We start from the raw sequence: 20,208 nt of genomic DNA, 5'->3' as shown, positions 1-20,208 counted from the left end.
TGATAGGTGGACATACATTTGATTAACCATTCAGTTGCAACATCCTCCAGAGTTACACTTTGTAGTTCTGCCAGAAAATACCTCTCCATATCGGTAGGCTACATAAAAAGACTGTAGTTAGCTTGCTACTTCAGCAGATGTAAACAGCATTTAAATTGTACTTTGTGTATTATTGTTTTCTGTGCCAAACCATGATATAAGCGGAATATCCCTTTACATTACAGGGCATTCGGAAAGTATTCAGACCCCTTGACTTTTTCCACATTTTGTTACATTACAGCCTTAATAAATACATTTCTTTCCTTAACAATTTACACATAATACCCCATAATGACAAAGCGAAAACACGTTTTTAGAAAGGTTTTCAAATGTATTAAAAATACCTTATTTACACAAGTATTCAGACCCTTTGCTTGAGACTCGAAACTGAGCTCAGGTGCATCCTGTTTCCATTGATCATTCTTGAGACGTCTCTACAACTTGGAGTCCACCTGTGGTCAATTCAATTGATTGGACATGATTTGGAAAGGCACACACCTGTCTATATAAGGTCCCACTGTCGACAGTGCATGTCAGAGCAGAAACCAAGCCATGATGTCGAAGGAGTTATCTGTAGAGCTCAGAGACAGGATTGTGTCGAGGCACAAAACATTTCTGCAGCATTGAATGTCCCCAAGAACACAGTGGCCTCCATCATTCTTAAATGGAAGAAGTTTTGAACCAAAGACTCTTCTTAAATCTGTCTGCCAGGCCAAACTGAGCAATCGTGCGAGATGGGTCTTGGTCAGGGAGGTGACCAAGAACCAGATGGTCACTCTGACAGAGCTCCAGAGTTCCTCTGTGGGGATGGGAGAACCTTCCAGAAGGACAGCCATCTGCATCACTCCACCAATCAGGCCTTTATGGTAAAGGGGCCAGATGGAAACCACTCCTCAGTAAACGGCACATGACAGCCCGCTTGGAGTTTACCAAAAGGCACCAAAAGACTCTCAGGCCATGAGAAACAAGATTCTCTGGTCTGATGAAATGCCTGAATGCCAAGCATCACATCTGGAGGAAACGTGGCACCATCCCTACGGTGAAGCATGGTGGTGGCAGCATCATGCTGTGGGGATGTTTTTCAGCGGCAGGGACTGGGAGATTAGTCAGGATCGAGGGAAAGATGAACGGAGCAAAGTACAGAGAGATCCTTGGTGAAAACCTACTTCAGAGCGTTCAGGACCTCAGACTGAGGGCAATTGTTCACCTTCCAACAGGACAACGACCCTAAGCACATAGCCAAAACAACGCAGGAATGGCTTTGGGATAAGTCTCTGAATGTCCTTGAGTGGCCCAGCCAGAGCTCAAACTTACACTTGATTGAAAATCTCTGGAGAGACCTGAAAATAGGTGTGTAGCGACGCTCCCCATTCAACCTGACAGCTTGAGAGGATCTGCAGAGAAGATTAGGAGAAACTCCCCAAATACAGGTGTGCCAAGCTTGTAGTGTCATACCCAAGAAGACTCGAGGTTGTAATTGCTGCCAAAGGTGCTTCAACAAAGTACTGAGTAAAGGGTCTGAATATCTATGTAAATGTGGTAGCAGTTTTTTATTTGTAATAGATTTGCTAAAATAAAATAAAAACTGTTTTTGCTTTGTCATTATGGGGTATCGTGTGTAGATTGATGAGGGAAAAAACGATTTAATACATTTTAGAATAAGGCTGTAACCTAACAAAATGTGGAAAAAGTCAAGGGGTCTGAATACTTTCTGTATGCACTGTAACGTCTCCCCCTACTTTTATTTAAAACATTTTAAACCTGCAATTAACAATCCAACCCCAATACAGTACATACTATTCAACTGTAATGTGCTATTCAACTATACATTGCTTCGCTTCACATAGCAGTGGATCATGGACCCTACTCAGCCACAGGTTTAGACTTGCTCTTCTTCTCTTTGGCTTTGGGATCCTCTGACTCAGGGTCCCCTAGGGGAGGGGAAGGGGCATTCTCCACATCATGCTCTTCAACTAGCGGCGTGGAGGTGGACTTGGGTGGAGCCTTAGAGCCTTAGGGATGAGATAAAGGATATTTTACTGATACAACATCTGACACGCATTCCCGTGGAATCGTATTACATGGAAACTAAAAACGTTCTACTTCATGTCACTTTGTGCAGTGGTGGACAACCGTTAAAAAAAAGGTAGGATCATATGCAATCTGTGTTTGATCAAAGGTGCCAAAAAATCAAGTAAGGTTTGGTGTCTGGATATGGTTGATCCAGACCAGCCTACTGCAGAACTCTCTATTTAGAGAAAGATGATCTGGAATTACAACTAGAATCCAAAGACTCATTATAAATGAATGGGTGAACGAAAACACTCAGAGGCAGCAACATGGCGTCCATCTCTAAATTTGACCTCCGCTTTCACTGACACACACACCTGCAGCTAGCTGGATGCTTTTGCTGGCAGCTGAAGACATGGCCTGCCCAAGGGCCTGGTTGGTGCCCAGGGGCTGCAGGGACGTGGTCTTGGAGCGCTGACTGACTTTGGAGTCCTTACCTGGCTTGGTCCACACCGAGGTCTCTCCCACCTGGAGAGCAGATGCCAACTTCTGGGCCATCTCAATGAGCTGGGACAAAAAGGGTACAGACCGCTCAACATTAGGGATATGTGTTAGACTGGGAGCCAGCTTGAAGTGTTCAAGGAGCCCTGCTTCAGTATCAGAACATGGAGAACATACACAGTTGAAACAATAACAAAATGGCACCCCGCCTCAGTTTTGGTAAATGTATAGCGCTATTTATGCAAGGACTGACATTCCAAGATAAAGCAATATTCATATTTTTAAAGCTATACAGTGTTTGTTTACAAGATTTACAAAAATCTTGTGTTTTGGGTTTTAATGGTGTACGACAGTTGAACTAAGCTCATGAGCAGGGGTGAAAGTAAGACTGGAAGGTAAAGAAATATTGGGATATGCCTTACCGGTAAAACATGAACCTATCACAGTGGACTCATCAATCAATGTCATTACCCTTTTTGGTGTTTTAATAGGCTCTTTTTTCATTCATCAAATGGCGTGTGCACATTGCACTGTTGTAGATGCTGGAGTTATTTTAAAAGTGGACAAACATGGGCAGGTAGCCTACTTTATGAAGTGATTTGTTTGACAATCAGATGAAAACATCATGCCACATTAAAAGGTCAAACATTTTCACAGTTAAATGACATGGTCTTTAATCTTAGGTGTACCGGGAAGAAACTATGGGTCTTTTCTCAATAAGCATACTACCGTGCTCCACACTCATGCTCGGAGTGCATTCTCAGAGGACGTTCTTGTGAGGAAGAGAGTGTAGAGAACGCATAAAACATTACATTTCAGCTGCACTTGCACTCCCAATACTGTATTACCTCACGCTGCACCTCCCCATTCACTGAACTTTCATCCAGCCAGGACCAATGGTAACAATAGAGGCGAAACAAGATACACAAAGCAAACGTTTTACTTCATTATTATCAGCTAGCTATATGTGAACCGTAATAATCTAGCTAGCCAGCTAGTTAAACAGGCAAAAATGACCTAAAACGAAGGTAGATGTCAATTATTCGTGGGTAGCTACTAGTTGGCAGCCAATTCTTCGTGGCTATCTAGCTAGCTAACAGTAGCTAGCCAGTTATCCCTATTGACTTACTATGGGCATACCCATTCACTCAACCTTCTTCCAGCCAGGACAATGGCAATAGACAAAACAAGATATACACAAAGCAAACATTTTACTTCATAACTATCAGCTATCTATATGCGAATCATAATCTAGCGAAACAGTTTAACAGGCAAACGTTACCTAACACTAATGTTATGCCAGGTAGATTCAAATTATTCGTAGGTAGCTAGCTGCCAGTTATTTGTGTGTATCTAGATAGCTAACAGTAGTAGCTAACCAGATAGCCCTTTTGATTTACTATGAGATTGCGGTCTTCGCTACAGTGGGTATTGTAGGCAGGTAAACATGCCAAAATTAACACAGTATGTATTTATTAACGTATTGTAACGTAATAACATATTGTAGTCAGGCAACATATGAGATGTGAATGGGCAACATTTTATTCCGATGTCTGCGTTTATTTTCTCTCGCTTCAGCTAAAATAATGGCCGCAAATTGATTTCAAGAAATGTGGCGCTATTTTCTGCACGGTTCTACATATTTATGTGCAAACTTTCTATTGAAGCTTGCGTCGATGTATGCTTTAAATATGTACAAACGTGCTCGGTTTCGTGTACTTTGATTTAGACTCATACTCCAACCCTCCCGTGCTCCAATTTGCGTGCTCAGAGCAGGGTAGTATGCATTTTTGAGAAACATCCTATATCTACTTTCACCCCTGCTTATGAGGCATGTATACGTTATATTCTTCAAGAATCAATGAGTATACAGTATATCACTCATTTATAAATCCAAAAATGTATTTAGCAATTGCGGATTGCCCCTTTTAAAGAGTCTGTGAGTAATGGTACCTCAAAAACACAGACAGGTATGCATGCACGTTCACACACATACACACACCTCTGGGTCGAATTCTGCATTATGGCTGCTTTCCATCACTTTACTCTCCATCTCCAGGTACTGATCTGTGGCTCCTTTTTTGTCTCCTTGATTGTACAACAGGACTGCGAAATTCAGATTGATCAAGGGGTTACAGCTGTGAAAGATAGGCACAGAACAGTATACATGGGTTTAAGAACTATTAGACAATAGATTGTAATATTAAAAAGGCCTGAAAATGTAGGATTGAGGATGATACCCCCTCCACCCATCCCGCCCTTCATAAAAATACAAATAAATGAATTCAGGTAAAATTCTTACTCATCCAACAACACTGCTTGCTCGTATGATCGCTTGGCATTCTCCCCGTCATCCATATTAGTAAGTGCAACTGAAAGAAAATGAAAACAAATGACCAATAAGCCATGATCACACATTAGAATTTAGACATTGCTTTAAACCACAAGAAAGTACTTGTCCACAAGAAATTCAATAAGTTGGAATGGACACTCAAATGCAATTGGGGGAAATTAGAAGAATAGAAACACATCAGGCAGTGCCTGCTTGATGCCAAATCAACAAGGTTAAAACTACAATCTGGGATTAACAGGCAAGATTTAAAAAAAAAATATTTATATATAGAAGCCAAGAAACGAGCGAAACAGGCAAACAAAAAGGTATGTGTTGAAAGACATTGAAGCGGAGATGGCAGCCATAAAGATAAACACGAGGTACATTTGTGAAACTATAGGATCACTGAAAATGTCCAGGGGAGCATACAAAAAATCATCCCTGTATGGTGGCACTAAGGGGCAAAGTAGGTTACTACATTTTACAAGCTACTTTGCCCCTTGGTGCCACGGTACTTTTGCAATTAGTTCTCCTGTACCTGCCAGCAGCATATAGAGCTCTGCCATCTTTGGCTGCAGGTTGACGGCAGCACTGAGGAAGTGGAAGGCTGAGGCATACTGTTGCATGGTGAGATGCACCAGGCCCAGGTTGTACAGGATTTTCCAGTCAAACGGAGACAGGTAGTTGGCCCTCTTCAGACAGCTGATGGCCTGAGGATGTGGAGGGATAGAAGATAAAAGGCTAGAGAAAGCCTGTATACCCAGTAGCTGGTTATGTCAATGGCAATAACACATAGTGAATGGTTTAGATTTGTAGTTTAGATTTGTAGTGGTCGTAGTTTAACAAATGCATTTCTATGTGGTACGTATTCGTAGATGTTAGGTATTTTCGCATTCTTAAAAAAAAAAAAATGATGGGACTGACAGAGACAAATATTGGTTATGTGTAACGGTACCTCAAAACACACACACACACACAAAACCCTCTGGGTCAAATTCTGAATTATGGCTGCTTTCCAGCACATCAAATATTGGGATCACACTGAAAATGTGGCATCGGTTGGCCAATTGATCGGAGGGAAGTCTAGTTCGAAATGAGTCGGCGAGATGGCGCGAAACAGGCAAATTGGAGGTTGTCGCCCTTAGAAGTTCCCTACCGCCACATATTTCTTGTTTCCGAAGAAGCACATGCCAATGTTATTCCAGAGGGGTGAGCTCTCAGGTACAGCATAAGCTGCCACGCGGTACTTATTCATGGCAACATCATAGTCCCCATGCGTCTGCATCATGCTGCCGGCTGCCAGGATGGCCTGAAGAGGGTAAAAAAACACACACACACACACACACACACACACACACACACACACACACACACACAGCAGTGATATTTAAGTCAGTTGCAAATACAGCATCCAATAGGATAGGGAGTATTAGGGAGGGCCTCCCCTACCTTAAAGTTGCTGGGGTCATACGTCAGGGCATTCCCAAGGTGTTCAAAGGCTTTCTGATATTTGCCTTGCTGGAGAGGAAATAGACTGATTTAGTTTCAAACTCACAAACGTGAGTTGTCATATCATGTTTGGAGTGTGATCTTAGGAGGGACTGAAAGGCCTCGACTTACTTGCATGTATAGCAGGCCAAGAGTGGTGAGAAGATCCGTGTTTTCAGGAGAAAACCTGAAATAAGAGGATTTTATATTTACTCAACCTTTACTTAACCAGGATGTAGAAACTCCAAATTGGCGCAGTGGTCTAAGGCACTGCATCGCAGTGCTAAGCTGTACCGCTAGAGATCTTGATTTGAGTCCGGGCTCTGTCGCACCCGGCCGTGACCGGGAGACCCATGGGGTGGCGGACAATTGGCCCTGCGTCGCCCGGATTAGGAGAGGGTTTGGTCGGCAGGGATGTTCTTGTCCCATCGTGCACCTACAACTCCTGTGGCGGGCCCGGGCGCAATGCACGCTGACACGGTTGCCAGGTGTATGGTGTTTCCTCTGACACATTGGTGCGGCTGGCTTCTTGGTTAAGCAGGCAGAGAGGCTTGACTGGGTTGTGTTTCGGGGGACGCAGAACTCTTGACCTTCGCCTCTCCAGAGTCTGTACAGGATTTGCAGCGATGGGACAAGACTGTAACTACCAATTGAATACCATGAAATTGGGGTAAAAAATATACATAATTTCATTAGGCCCTAGTCTATGGAATTCACTTGACTGGGCAGGGGTGCAGCCAAGGGTGGGCCTGGGGCGCCAGGCCAATCAAAATATTTTTACCACACAAAAGGGCTTTATTACAGAAAAAAATACCCCTCAGCAGCAGCCCCACTCCTCAGACTATCCCGCAGGTGAAGAAGCCGATGTGGAGGTCCTTGGCTTAGAGGACGGTTGGACGTACTGCCAAAATCTCTTGATATGCCACACCTGCCAGGTGTATGGCTTATCTTGGCAAAATAGAAATGCTCACTAACAGGGATGTAAACAAATTTGTCCACAACATGAAAGAAATACATTTTTTGTGCATATGGAACATTTCTTTGACTTTTTATTTCAGCTGATGAAACATGGGACCAACACTTTACATGTTGCGTTTCTATTTTTGGTCAGTATATTTGAGCAAGGCATCCATTTCCTTAATGCACACAGCTTTTGCTCATTTGCGTAGTTAATTGTTTAATTCCAGAATTCAATTCCAGCATTTAAATACATTTCTTAATTTCCTGAACTAATGTGTTATCATTTACACACATTAACAAGGTTTCCATCCAATTGGCAACAGATTTTCATGCGAATATTCTAAAATCCATATAAAGAAAATATGGGCATTTTTCCACTGGTTGTGTGTTTCCATCAAACGGACTTGCTGTGGATAAAAGAGTGAGTGATGACGTAGTGCTCACAAAATGTAGTTTTTGTACCGAATAAAAATGTAAAATTCTATGTGTTTCCATCGCATGTTCAACTCAACCGACAGTTTTGTCACAAAAACTAGTTGTTAGAGCGTTGGACTTGTAACCGAAAGGTTGCAAGATCGAATCCCCGAGTTGACAAGGTAAAAATCTGTTGTTTTACCCCTGAACAAGGCAGTTAACCCACCATTCCTAGGCCGCCATTGAAAAGAAGAATTTGTTCTCAACTGACTTGCCTAGTTAAAAAAAGGTTAAATTTTAAAAATGAAATAAAATAGCAAATGTGCCTTGGCACGTGCGCTCTAGCCAACAGCTCGCAGATACAGTGTGGGTAAACTAGTCTACATGATGAGATTATTATGCAGTCAAGCATCGATCATCATATCACCAGAATAAGACCCTCAATATTTACTGGAAAGGAGCATCAAGATCACCGTGCACTTTCACCACCCTGTGAAGTTCATCATAATTTATTTCATCTGTAGCCTAATAAACTGTGCAAATACTCGGAATTCATATCCTTAAAAAAAGAAATTATCTCACTACAATACATTTTAATAGAAAGTTTGCAAAAATAGATAAGATCTTATATTAAAGCATTAGACCTCTCACTAAAGGCTTCAGTCATACAAAAGTTATACTGAAATCAGAACGGGTTCTCTAGCAGATGAGTAAGAATGTCTCACCCCATGTTCAAGAACGGCCTTTCTCCCATTATTTAGATTACAACCTCTCACTTGTGGTTATTTGGAAATGAAATAATCTCCAAAATATCGCGATTTTTAAAACGAGCCATAGAAAGTTGGTTGCAATTTCAGTTTAATCCACCAGAAAATACATAACAAATAATAAATAAAATATTATGGTTAAACTCAAATATACTAATTGTTAATAAAAGGTTATATATTTTTATTGGGAGGGACGGGGGACGGTATAATCTTTGTAAATTATATAATAAATAGGACTGGTGGCGTTATGTCACACATGCAGCTAACAAAAATATATGGAAATGTCTGCTCTACCCAAAATTATAGCCAACTAACTGCAAATGGAAGAGGCAAGTGGAAGGGAGGTGGAAGGGGGAAAAAGCAAGGAACTTGTCTGTCGGCCCTGCATTGAATACCAACATTGGTTAAAGAAAATTGTGATAAGTAAAAAAGTATACCAGTTTCATTTAAGGACCAACAAATTGACAGCTGTGCCATATACTGTGCATTTGGAAAGTATTCAGACCCCTTGACTTTTCCACATTTTGTTATGTTACAGCCATATTCTAAAATGTATTAAATAAAAATATCACATTTGCATAAGTATGCAGACCCTTTACTCAGTACTTTGTTGAAGCCCCTTTGGCAGCGATTGCAGCCTCGAGTCTTCTTGGGTATGACACTACAAGCTTGGCACACCTGTATTTGGGGAGGTTCTCCCATTAATATCTGCAGATCCTCTCAAACTCTGTCAGGTTGAATGTGGAGCGTTGCTACACAGCTATTTTCAGGTCTCTCCAGAGATGGTTGATCGGGTTCAATTCCGGGCTTTGGCTGAGTCACCCAAGGACATTGAGACTTGTCCCGAAGCCACTCCTGCATTGTCTTGGCTGTGTGCTGAGGATTGTTGTCCTATTGGAAGGTGAATAGTCGCCCCATTCTGAGGTTCTGAGCGCTCTAACAGAGCTCCAGAGTTCCTCTGTGGAGATGGGAGAACCTTCCAGACGGACAACCATCTCTGCAGCACTCCACCGGGCCTGATTGGTGAAGTCTGATGAAACCAAGATTGAACTCAAGCTTCACGTCTGGAAGAAACCTGGCCCCATCCCTACGGTGAAGCATGGTGGTAGTGGCATCATGCTGTGGAGATGTTATTCAGTGGCAGGGACTGGGAGACCAGTCAGGATCGAGGGAAAGATGAACATAGCAAAGTACAGAGAGATCCTTGATGAAAACCTGCTCCAGAGCGCTCAGGACCTCAGACTGGGGCGAAGGTTCACCTTCCAACAGGACAACAATCCTCAGCACACAGCCAGACAATGCAGGAGTGGTTTCGGGACAAGTCTCTGAATGTCCTTGAGTGGCCCAGCCAAAGCCCGGACCTGATCAAACATCTCTGGAGAGAACTGAAAATAGCTGTGCAGAGACGCTCCCCATCCAACCCGACAGAGCTTGAGAGGATCTGCAAAGAAGAATGGGAGAAACTCCCCAAACACAGGTGTGCCAAGCTTGTAGTGTCATACCCAAAAAGACTTGAGACTGTAATCACTGTCAAAGGTGCATCAACAAAGTACAGAGTAAAGGGTCTAAATACTTACGTAAAATGTGATATTTCCGTTTATTTTTTAACAAAAACAAAAAAAGTTATTGCTTGTCATTATGGGGTATACATTTTAAAATAAGGCTGTAACGTATCAAGATGTGGAAAAAGTCAAGGGGTCTGAATACTTAACGAATGGACTGTATATATATTTTTTATTATGACAATTTTTTAAACGCTGGGTGGTTTCCCGGGTCATAGTGGGAAGGACCACAAACCATATCACCGTGTGACTCCAAGTTTGCACCACCATTTCTCACATAATTCATTTTAATTTCAAATTCACACTTATCAAGAGAACATCCCCGATCATCCCTACTGCCTCTGACTCACTAAACACATGCTTCATTTGTAAATGATGTCTGAGTGTCAGAGCGTTCCCCTGGCTATCTGTAAAGTAAAATAAACAAGAAAATGATGCCGTCTGGTTTGAAGGAATTTGAATTTATTTTACTTTTAATACTTGAGTATATTTGAGCAATTCCATTTACTTTTGATACTTAAGTACTGTATATTTCAAACCAAATACTTTTAGACTTTTAATCAAGTAGTATTTTACTGGGTGACTTTCACTTGAGTCATTTTCTATTAAGGTATCTTTACTTTTACTCAAGTGTGACAATTGGGTACTTTTTCAGCCACTTGCTTTTGTGTTTGCCAGTTAGCTAGCGGTTCTCATCTGTTAGCAGTCAATGGCTAGCAGTTTCTTACTGGTGATAAAAATGGATGATTGCCCTATTTTTTTAATCATTACTAATTTATTTAATGTAACAAATCAAACGTTAAAAACTGACAACAATTTATGGTAATCTTGTACACAATTCATTTAGAACCGTCATTTATTTGAAACAGGCGTTTATTTGCTGAAATGTGTGCCGTGCCCAGCTATTAAAAGGGACAGGCAGCTATTTGAGACTACGTTTAATTGCAGTTTTACGGTAGATAAAAAAAGGGAACAGATGAGCAATAACCATTCTCAATCACAGTCATGGAAATGCCAACACACTCACTCTCACAGACTTTAGTGGTCCTGTGTGACTCAGTTGGTAGAGCATGGTGCTTTAAACTCCAAGGTTTGTGGGTTCAAATCCCACTGGGGCCACCATTCATAGGAAAATCTACACACAAGTCGCTTTCCATCTGCTAAGTTCAATATAATACTCACTCAACAGCACTTCTGTACACGTCGATGGCTTTGTCAGTGTCCCCTTCCAGCAGGTGAATCTTTCCCAGCATCATGTAGGTCAGGTCGTGCTTGCTCAACTCCAGGGCGATGTTCAACTGCTCTTCTGCCTGGCAGTACACACAAGCATCCAGCTTTTATTTTCATTAATTTATAATGTTGTTGTTTGAAACATTTTAACAATACTACACTGAACAAAAATGTAAACGCAACATGCAACAATTTCAAAGATTTGACTGAGTTACAGTTCATATAAGGAAATCAATCCATTGAAATACATTTCATTAGGCCCTAATCTACAGATTTCACATGACTGGGAATTCAAATATGTATCTGTTGGTCACAGATACCATAAAAAAAGGTAGAGTAGATCATCAGAAAACCAGTCAGTATCTGATGTGACCACCATTCTCCTCATGCACCGCGACACATCTCCTTCTCATAGAGTTGATCAGGCTTTTGATTGTGGACTGTGGAATTTTGTCCCACTCTTCTTCAATGGCTTTTTCAATTCATTAATCGGTATTGGACAATTTTCTATATTTATTTGTAATAATGACAATTACAACAATACTGAATGAACACTTATTTTAACTTAGTATAATACATCAATAAAAATCAATTTAGCTTCAAATAAATAATGAAACGTGTTCAATTTGGTAATAATGCAAAAACAAAGTGTTGGAGAAGAAAGTAAAAGTGCAATATGTGCCATGTAAAAAAGCTAACGCTTAAGTTCCTTGCTCAGAACATGAGAACATATGAAAGCTGGTGGTTCCTTTTAACATGAGACTTCAATATTCCAAGGTAAGAGGTTTCAAGTTGTAGTTATAGTATTTATAGGACTATTTCTCTCTATACCATTTGTATTTCATATACTTTGACTATTGGATGTTCTTATAGGCACTTTAGTATTGCCAGTGTAACAGTATAGCTTCCGTCCCTCTCCTCGCCCCTACCTGGGCTCGAACCAGGAACACATCGACAACAGCCACCCTCGAAGCAGCGTTACCCATGCAGAGCAAGGAGAACAACTACTCCAAGTCTCAGAGCGAGTGACGATTGAAACGCTATTAGCGCGCACATCGCTAACTAGCTAGCCATTTCACATTGGTTACACCAGCCTAATCTCGGGAGTTGATAGGCTTGAAGTCATAAACAGCTCAATGCTTGAAGCACAGTGAAGAGCTGCTGGCAAAACACATGAAAGTGCTGTTTGAATGAATGCTTACGAGCCTGCTGCTGCCTACCACCGCTCAGTCAGACTGCTCTATCAAATATCAAATCATAGACTTAATTATAACATAATAACACACAGAAATACGAGCCTTTGGTCATTAATATGGTTGAATCCGGAAACTATCATTTCGAAAACAAAACGTTTATTATTTCAGTGAAATACGGAACTGTTATTTTATCATAATGGGTGGCATCCATAAGTCTAAATATTGCTGTTACATTGCACAACATTCAATGTTATGTCATAATTACGTAAAATTCAGGCAAATTAGTTCGCAACGAGCCAGGCGGCCCAAACTGTTGTATATACCCTGACTCTGCGTGCAATGAACGCAAGAGAAGTGACACAATTTCACCTGATTAATATTGCCTGCTAACCTGGATTTATTTTAGCTAAATATGCAGGTTTAAAAATATATACTTCTGTGTATTGACTTTAAGAAAGGCATTGGTGAATATGGTTAGGTACAGTCGTGCAACGATTGTGCTTTTTTCGCAAATGCGCTTTTGTTAAATCATCCCCCTGCGTTGCATCGATTATATGCAGCACGGGACACGCTAGATAAACTAGTAATATCATCCACCATGTGTAGTTAACTAGTGATTATGATTGATTGATTGTTTTTATAAGATAAGTTTAATGCTAGCTAGCAACTTACGACTGCTTCTTACTGCATTCGCGTAACAGGCAGGCTCCTCGTGGAGTGCAATGTAAAGCAGGTGGTTAGAGCGTTTGACTAGTTAACTGTTGCACAATTGAATCCCGGAGCTGACAAGGTAAAAATCTGTCGTTCTGCCCCTGAACAGGCAGTAAACCCGCTGTTCCTAGGCCGTCATTGAAAATAAGAATGTGTTCTTAACTGACTTGCCTAGTTAAATAAAGGTGGGTAAAAATACCGATTTCCGATTGTTATGAAAACTTGAAATCGGCCCAAATTAATCGGCCATTCCGATTAAATCGGCAGACCTCTAATTCAGATTATCCCAAACATCCTCAATCGGTGACATGGCTAGTGAGTATGCAGGCCATGGAAGAACTGGGACATTTTTCAGCTTCCAGGAATTGTATACAGATCCTTGTGACATGGGGCCATGCATAATCATGCTGAAGCGGCAGATGAATGGCACAATAACGTGCCTCATCAGGATCTCGTTACGGTATCTCTATGCATTCAAATTTCCATTGCTAAAATGCAATTGGGTTTGTTGTCCATAGCTAATGCCTGCCCATACAATAACCCCACGACCACCATATGGCACTCTGTTCACAATGTTGACATCAGCAAACCGCTCACCCACACAACGCCATACACATGGTCTGTGGTTGTGAAGCCGGTTGGACGTATTGCCAAATTTTCTAAAACGATGTTGGAGGCAGCTTATGGTAAAGAAATTAACATTCAATTCTCTGGCAACAGCTCTGGTCGACATTCCTGCAGTCAGCATGCCAATTGCTCGCTCCCTCAAAACTTGAGACATCTGTGGCATTTTGTTGTGACACAAAACTGCACATTTTAGAGTGGCATTTTATTGTCCCCAGCACAAGGTGCACCTGTGTAATGATCATGCTGTTTTATCAGCTTCTTGATATGCCACACCTGTCAGGTGGATAGATTATCTTGGCAAAGGAGAAATGCTCACTAACCGGTTTGTACACAAATTTGTGCAAAACGTTTCAGAGAAATACGATTTTTGTGCCTGAGGAACATTTCTGGGATCTTTTATTTCAGCACCTTAAACATGGGACCAACACTTTACATGTTGCGTTTATATTTCTGTTCAGTGTATTTTCAAGAGGGACTAAAATATATAACTTACATGGTTGAAGTCTTTGGTATAGATGTAGCACACACCTAAGTTGTGGCTGATCTCCTTCAAGTAGAGAGGTTGAAAAACGGGCATTGAAAATGTGATAGCCTGTAAACTATATTTCTTATCTAGGGATCATAAATACATAAAACTTTTCATACTTTAATTATTTTAAACTGTTCTTCACAAAGTAGTATATTTATAAGCCAAAGTGACTTACCCAGTCTTTCTCATTGAGCTGTGAAGCCTCATTGTAAACCTCTATGGCAGCCTTATGCTTACCAAGGAGAAATCTAGAAAACCAAAATGAACAAAATGTCTAAATTGCCAAATCATATGTACATACCTGGGATTCAGACTTAGGAAAGTAAGCAATTTTCCATGGATTAATAAGAGTTAAAAAATTGTACTCAGAAATAACTTGCATGGGCACAACACACGCAAAGGTAGCAAATATCTTAGCAAACAGCCTTGAAGCTTGAATTATAAAAAGGCCCCGATTTTTCGAAAAGTGTGCTCCTCACAGGGATCTGGCCACTTGTTTGAGGTTATCCGAGCTGCCAGGGTTGAGTATTACACAGCTCTGGAACAGGTCCAGTGACTGCTGGATTTTTCCTTCCAGGCGAAGGATTAAAGCTGAACAGAGAGAGACAGACAGGCATCCCATCATGCTGTGAGAATCTAACATTTGGTCAGAGTTACACCTGACCTATTGTAATATACTCGTAACGATTGAACTGGTTCTGTTCTGCTAGACAATCGCCATACCTTGTACATAGACGGCATATTCACACATCCCCCCGGTTTCTTGTAGCTGCTCTTTGATGATTGACTGAATGAAAAAGAGACAGCATGAAATTATACACTTTCAACGAATGCATGTTCCTGTCCATTGTTTTACAATGACACTTTATATGCAGTGTTGGGGAAGCTACTGTGAAAATATAGTTTACCAAGGTACCAATTACTTCACACTGAAAGAAGTTAAGTTACACTATAGCTAACCTTAAAGGTCCAATGCAGCCATTTGTATCTCAATATCGAATAATTTATATGTAACAATTAAGTACCTTGTGATTGTTTTCAATTAAAATGGTCAAAAATAAACGAAAATAGCTTCTTAGCAAAGAGCATTCTCAAGCAAGAATTTTGCTTAGGACTGTCTGCGAGTGGTCTAATCATAGAGATCCTATTAAATTACGTAATTAAAGTATTACTGAATAGCCATTAACGGCAGAGAGTTTAGAACTCTTTCTTATTGGTCTATTACCACTTGGTGATGTCACCAGGAAGGCCAAAAGTTGGTATTTTCAAACAGCTCTTACACTAAAATGGCATTATCATACTTTTTGTTACAATTTCACAGTATTATTCTAACCTCAGTGTGGAAATATATATATATATAACACACAGAAAAATCACGTTTTTGACTGCACTGGGCCTTTAAGAAAAAAAAAGTTACTTAATTAATTAAAGAAACATTGAAAGACACTTCGAAAAACTACATCCAAACTACATAGTAAATTATAACTAAATCTGAATGTCATAGAATACAAATTGCAAGAACAGATCACTCTGGAGACAGATGTTAACAGAGTGTTTAATTTAGCCTATTAAACACAAAAACAGTTTCAAGTGAGAATTAGGAAAGTCCGATGTCAAAAACAAAAAGGAAATTCTTTCCTACGTCATCCATATTTTATTTTTGCAAAATAACTAGCGAGTAGTTCGCTACAGTAAAAGTCATGAACTACTAAAAACACTACCCATATCTGAATTTAGTTCAACTACCACCAAGCTACTACAAAATGTAGTTAAATTACTGGTTAAATACATGTAGTTCCCTGCTCCCAAACACTGTTAACATGACACTTTTTCTCTCAGAGATAGAGACCTAACAAACAGATGTCCTCCTACCTTACAGGTCTCATAGTCTTTACGGATGTAGTGAAGGTGGATGAGCCAGTTTCTTCTCTCCAAAATAGGGAGCTCAGGCGCTGAATAGAAATAAAGGCAGATAAAACCCAGACCTATCTAAAGTATGTCATATTTCCAGTCATTTGAATTAATTAAATATGCTGCTTGATTTGAAAGAATATGACTTATAAATAGCTTAGAGGTGCAATCTGCAATAGTTACTGCCATTCAATAATTACTAAATTAATGATATACCAATTGATTCTTGAAGAATATAACTTAGAAATATCTCAGGAGCTATGAACAACTGTCTTAACGATCCAATGCAGTCAAAAATAAGATTTTCTTGTGTTTTATATATATTTTCACACTATGAAGATGGAATAAAAACTGAAATCGTGAAAATGATAATGCCCTTTTAGTGTAAGAGCTGTTTGAAAAGACTGCCTGAAATTTCAGCCTGTTTTCGTGGGATGAAGTTTTGGCCTGCCTGGTGATATCGCCGGGCGGTAAATTAGCTGCCAATAACAGCTAGTTTTCAGTTTTTCCCTCCTGACTCACATCTTGCCAAGATCATTAATGTCAGTTTGTCTTCATTGTATAAAATGTTATTCCATTGAGAATGTTGTATTTCCTCCCAAACATTCAGCTAAATTCTTGTTTGAGAAATTGCTCTTTGCTAAGAAGCTATTTGAATTCATTTTTGACCATTTTAATTGAAAACCACAGTAAGATACATAATTGTTACCTAGAAATCATTTTATATTGAGATAAAAACGGTTGCATTGGACCTTTAAGCAACCATAACTCTAAATCAAAGGTTGATCCACCCATCTGATTGGAAACAACGTATGTTTAAAAAGTTATTTCCAGGACATCAAAGGCACTAAGGAAGCAAAGTGAATTGACCAACACAGCCTTGCCTTCCAGGCAGCTACCAAATCTGGTTTAGCTAAAGCTGATCTATTTTGGTCTAATCCTCTTCAAAGGGAAATGAACCTGCTCAATAATGACACCCAGTGGACAAAAAGAGACCTCGTCAAAAACAGGTGTTTCTAATGCATGCAAACAATATATATCTTTACTAAACCTTTAGTGTGGATTAAATATACCCATGAAGTAGTCACCTGTAATGTTTATATTCAGTGCAATGCAAATTGGAAAGCCTGAATAAAATCTGTGTAATTGAATAGTGGCAGCTACAGCTCACATCAGAGCTGTAGGACTACATACTTCAGAAAATAAAGGGATAATGGCTACTGTAGAACAGTTTACATCAAAGAACATGTCTCTGGGAAATTGGAATGCTTGGTAAGATAGTTAAACTTTCAAGCCCAATGTTGTACATTTCTCTCTCAGTGTAAAATAGTTAGCATATTTGTCAGTAATGTCAATCTAGGAGGCTTCAATATGGGTTTGAACAACAAACCTTTTTTAGGACGAGGCTTCCTGATTTCAGAAGCTGGAGGCAGTTGAACATCCTGGGAAAGACACGCACAAACCATGCGTTACAAAACACATCATCATCACATTTTTTGCTCTATACTGAAAGTTCTCTATCTTGATAACTTGATATGCACATTTTGGGGGGATAGTATGAAGAGTGGACTAATGAACAACATATTAAAATATAGTTTGAGTGAACTGTCCCTTTAACCTGTAGATAATACAAAATAATGAAGTATATTGTGGCCCATGCCACTTGTAACTCATCTCAGTCCTGACTTTCAGTCAAAGTAACCAAATTACATCCAAAACAAAGTCATAGGCCAACTGTTTGACTCAGAGTAAATCAATATTTTTACTACAGTATTCCTGACACAAGGCTACTTTATACATCTTTCAGAATGACACTATGGGTGCAATATAAGTGCAATATGGGTTAATTCACCCTGAGTGCAATTACAGTAGTATTAATATTGACACATGACATGACTGACATGCAGTGTTGTTTAGTTGCAGCAGAAAAGCAAAATAGAGCTTCACGGCATAATAGATGCAATCAATTAAAAGTAATCTGTACAAGCCTCAACAAATCTAACTGATGATTAAAATAAAATCAGTATGCATTGCATATTTTATTTATGCAACCTTTATTTAGCCAGAGTGATTGAGAACTAAGTCTACAAAGAAGAGGTGCACACGCTGAGATTACATAAGTGTACATTTGTTATTTAAGTCTACAATATTTATCAGAAAATCATTCTTTTTGGAGGCTACATGGGGAGCAGGGGGACGTATCTCGAAGTAGGACGCATCTTCTCGATACAACACACACCTTTATAAATCTTGCAAGGCAAGTCAAACTTTCTATCAGTTAAGGCTAAAATAATGGATATACTGCTCTATTCGCTAAATAAATGCTGCATATAACACAACTAAATGCAAATGTGCAATGGCAATTTGTTAAATCGTTATAATTAAATGGCTTACCGCTACGGGATTGTCGTCTGCCATGTTTACTTCTATGGTCGGATTCTTCTTCTTTGATGAGGTTTAACGGCAGTTGGCGTCCATTAAAATGTTGCATTACCGCCAGCTACTAGACTGGAGTACATCTCCCTTATACTTTCGTTGAAAAAATAAACAAACAAATACCCTACCATCTAACACTGCACTCACAATTTTTGAAATTATAAAATGTAACAACACCCTACTCCACTATTTTAATCTATTTAGTCCTACCTCAGGCCAACAACTTGAAAGGATAGGACACCACCAGTGAAAGGATGGGACACCACCAAACCCTGTAACTCTTCTGATGTCAAGTCTCGCACACCCAAATACCTCTATGCAGCTGCCACCAAAAACCTCAATTTTTTGCGATTCATGTTCCATCCCTACAGTACAGTTGATAACTATTTCTATAAATGCTAAAAATCCAATTTTACTGAAACATATATCACTTGTTGGCCAATCCCTCTGTACTGGTACAGATCTACTACTCACAGTAGTAGATCTACTAACCCTAACCCTAACCCTTGACCCATCTTCCTCTACTTTCTTCACTACCTCAGCATATGACAACTTCTGCACTAACCTGGAAACCTCAACCTACCTCTCTTGCACGGGACATTTCTGATCCCCAGCCACATGGGCACCCCTACAATTAACAAACTACTTTTCCCAATGCTACACATTCCTTTGTCTCATGCCCTTCTGCACACTTCTCACACCTAGAAACCTCCCCCCTACACACTGCTGCCACATGCCCATAACCTTGACACCTGTAACAACGTTAGGTATTCAGCACAAAATCTCATACAGGATAACTTTAATATCTTAACATCACTTTGGCGGGCAAAGACTCAACATCAAATCTCAAAAGAACAGACAAGGACTCTTCTGTTTCACCATTCACGCAACCCTGTCTGCGTCGCACCAAACGACGAGCATCACAAACACCAGGAATCTTCCCCTTCAGTCGGTCAACTTTTACATTTACTGGTGCCCCAATAATCACTCCTTTCAATGGCACCCTTTTCTTGAGAGAGAAAAAAATCACATTTCTTGCCCCCATTCGTTTAACACGGAGCACATTCTCCCTCTGACTAGCAGAAACACAAAGAAAATAAGGAAGAGGCCTACTAACTTCTAACAAAACCTTCTTTGGAGGGCATATACAGTTGAAGTCAGAAGTTTACATACACCTTAGCCAAATAAATTTCAACTCAGTTTTTCACAATTCCTGACATTTAATCCTAGTAAAAATTCCCTGTTTTAGGTCAGTTAGGATCCCCACTTTTATTTTAAGAATGTGAAATGTCAGAATCATAGTAGAGAGAATGACTTATTTCAGCTTTTATTTCTTTCATCACATTCCCAGTGGGTCAGAAGTTTACATACACTAATTTAGTATTTGGTAGCATTGCCTTTAAATTGTTTAACTTGGGTCAAACGTTTTGGGTAGCCTTCCACAAGCTTCCCACAATAAGTTGCGTGAATTTTGGGCCATTCCTCCTGACAGAGC

The 20,208-nt window shown here is 40.0% G+C and overlaps 1 protein-coding gene across 3 annotated transcripts; it reads right to left on the bottom strand.

The window, feature by feature from the left end:
* Positions 1-1,572: 1,572 nt before the first annotated feature.
* On the bottom strand, positions 1,573-18,767 carry LOC139381283 (Bardet-Biedl syndrome 4). 3 transcript variants are annotated; one of them, XM_071124744.1, is made up of 16 exons: positions 18,672-18,767; positions 17,668-17,719; positions 16,239-16,318; positions 15,090-15,153; positions 14,846-14,957; positions 14,542-14,614; positions 14,331-14,384; positions 11,256-11,383; positions 6,503-6,557; positions 6,332-6,400; positions 6,039-6,191; positions 5,421-5,592; positions 4,853-4,922; positions 4,553-4,688; positions 2,427-2,616; positions 1,573-2,051 (listed from the first exon to the last, which is right to left on the bottom strand). In XM_071124744.1, the coding sequence occupies exons 1-16, from the start codon at positions 18,693-18,695 to the stop codon at positions 1,903-1,905; spliced, it is 1,581 nt and encodes a 526-aa protein (XP_070980845.1). In that variant the 5' UTR covers positions 18,696-18,767; the 3' UTR covers positions 1,573-1,902. The 3 variants fall into 3 exon arrangements, with proteins under 3 accessions (XP_070980845.1, XP_070980853.1, XP_070980849.1); XM_071124752.1 differs by having other exon boundaries at positions 1,761-2,051; positions 2,547-2,616; XM_071124748.1 differs by lacking the exon at positions 16,239-16,318 and having other exon boundaries at positions 1,761-2,051; positions 18,672-18,750.
* Positions 18,768-20,208: the final 1,441 nt, after the last annotated feature.

The sequence above is a fragment of the Oncorhynchus clarkii genome, chromosome 2 (genome assembly GCF_045791955.1).
Source record: "Oncorhynchus clarkii lewisi isolate Uvic-CL-2024 chromosome 2, UVic_Ocla_1.0, whole genome shotgun sequence".
Classification (NCBI taxonomy): Eukaryota; Metazoa; Chordata; class Actinopteri; order Salmoniformes; family Salmonidae; genus Oncorhynchus; species Oncorhynchus clarkii.
Note: the sequence above shows the minus strand (reverse complement) of the source record. Positions and strands in the feature narration are given on the sequence as shown.

Excerpts from the sequence above, each read along its gene's own strand:
- LOC139381283 (XM_071124744.1), bottom strand. The coding sequence starts at position 18,695 with ATGGCAGACGACAATCCCGTAGCG. Across the intron at positions 15,154-16,238 it reads AAGACTATGAGACCTGTAAG|TCAATCATCAAAGAGCAGCT; the intron begins GTAGGAGGACAT and ends TTTTTCATTCAG. Across the intron at positions 6,558-11,255 it reads GTGTACAGAAGTGCTGTTGA|GTTTTCTCCTGAAAACACGG; the intron begins GTGAGTATTATA and ends CTCTTATTTCAG.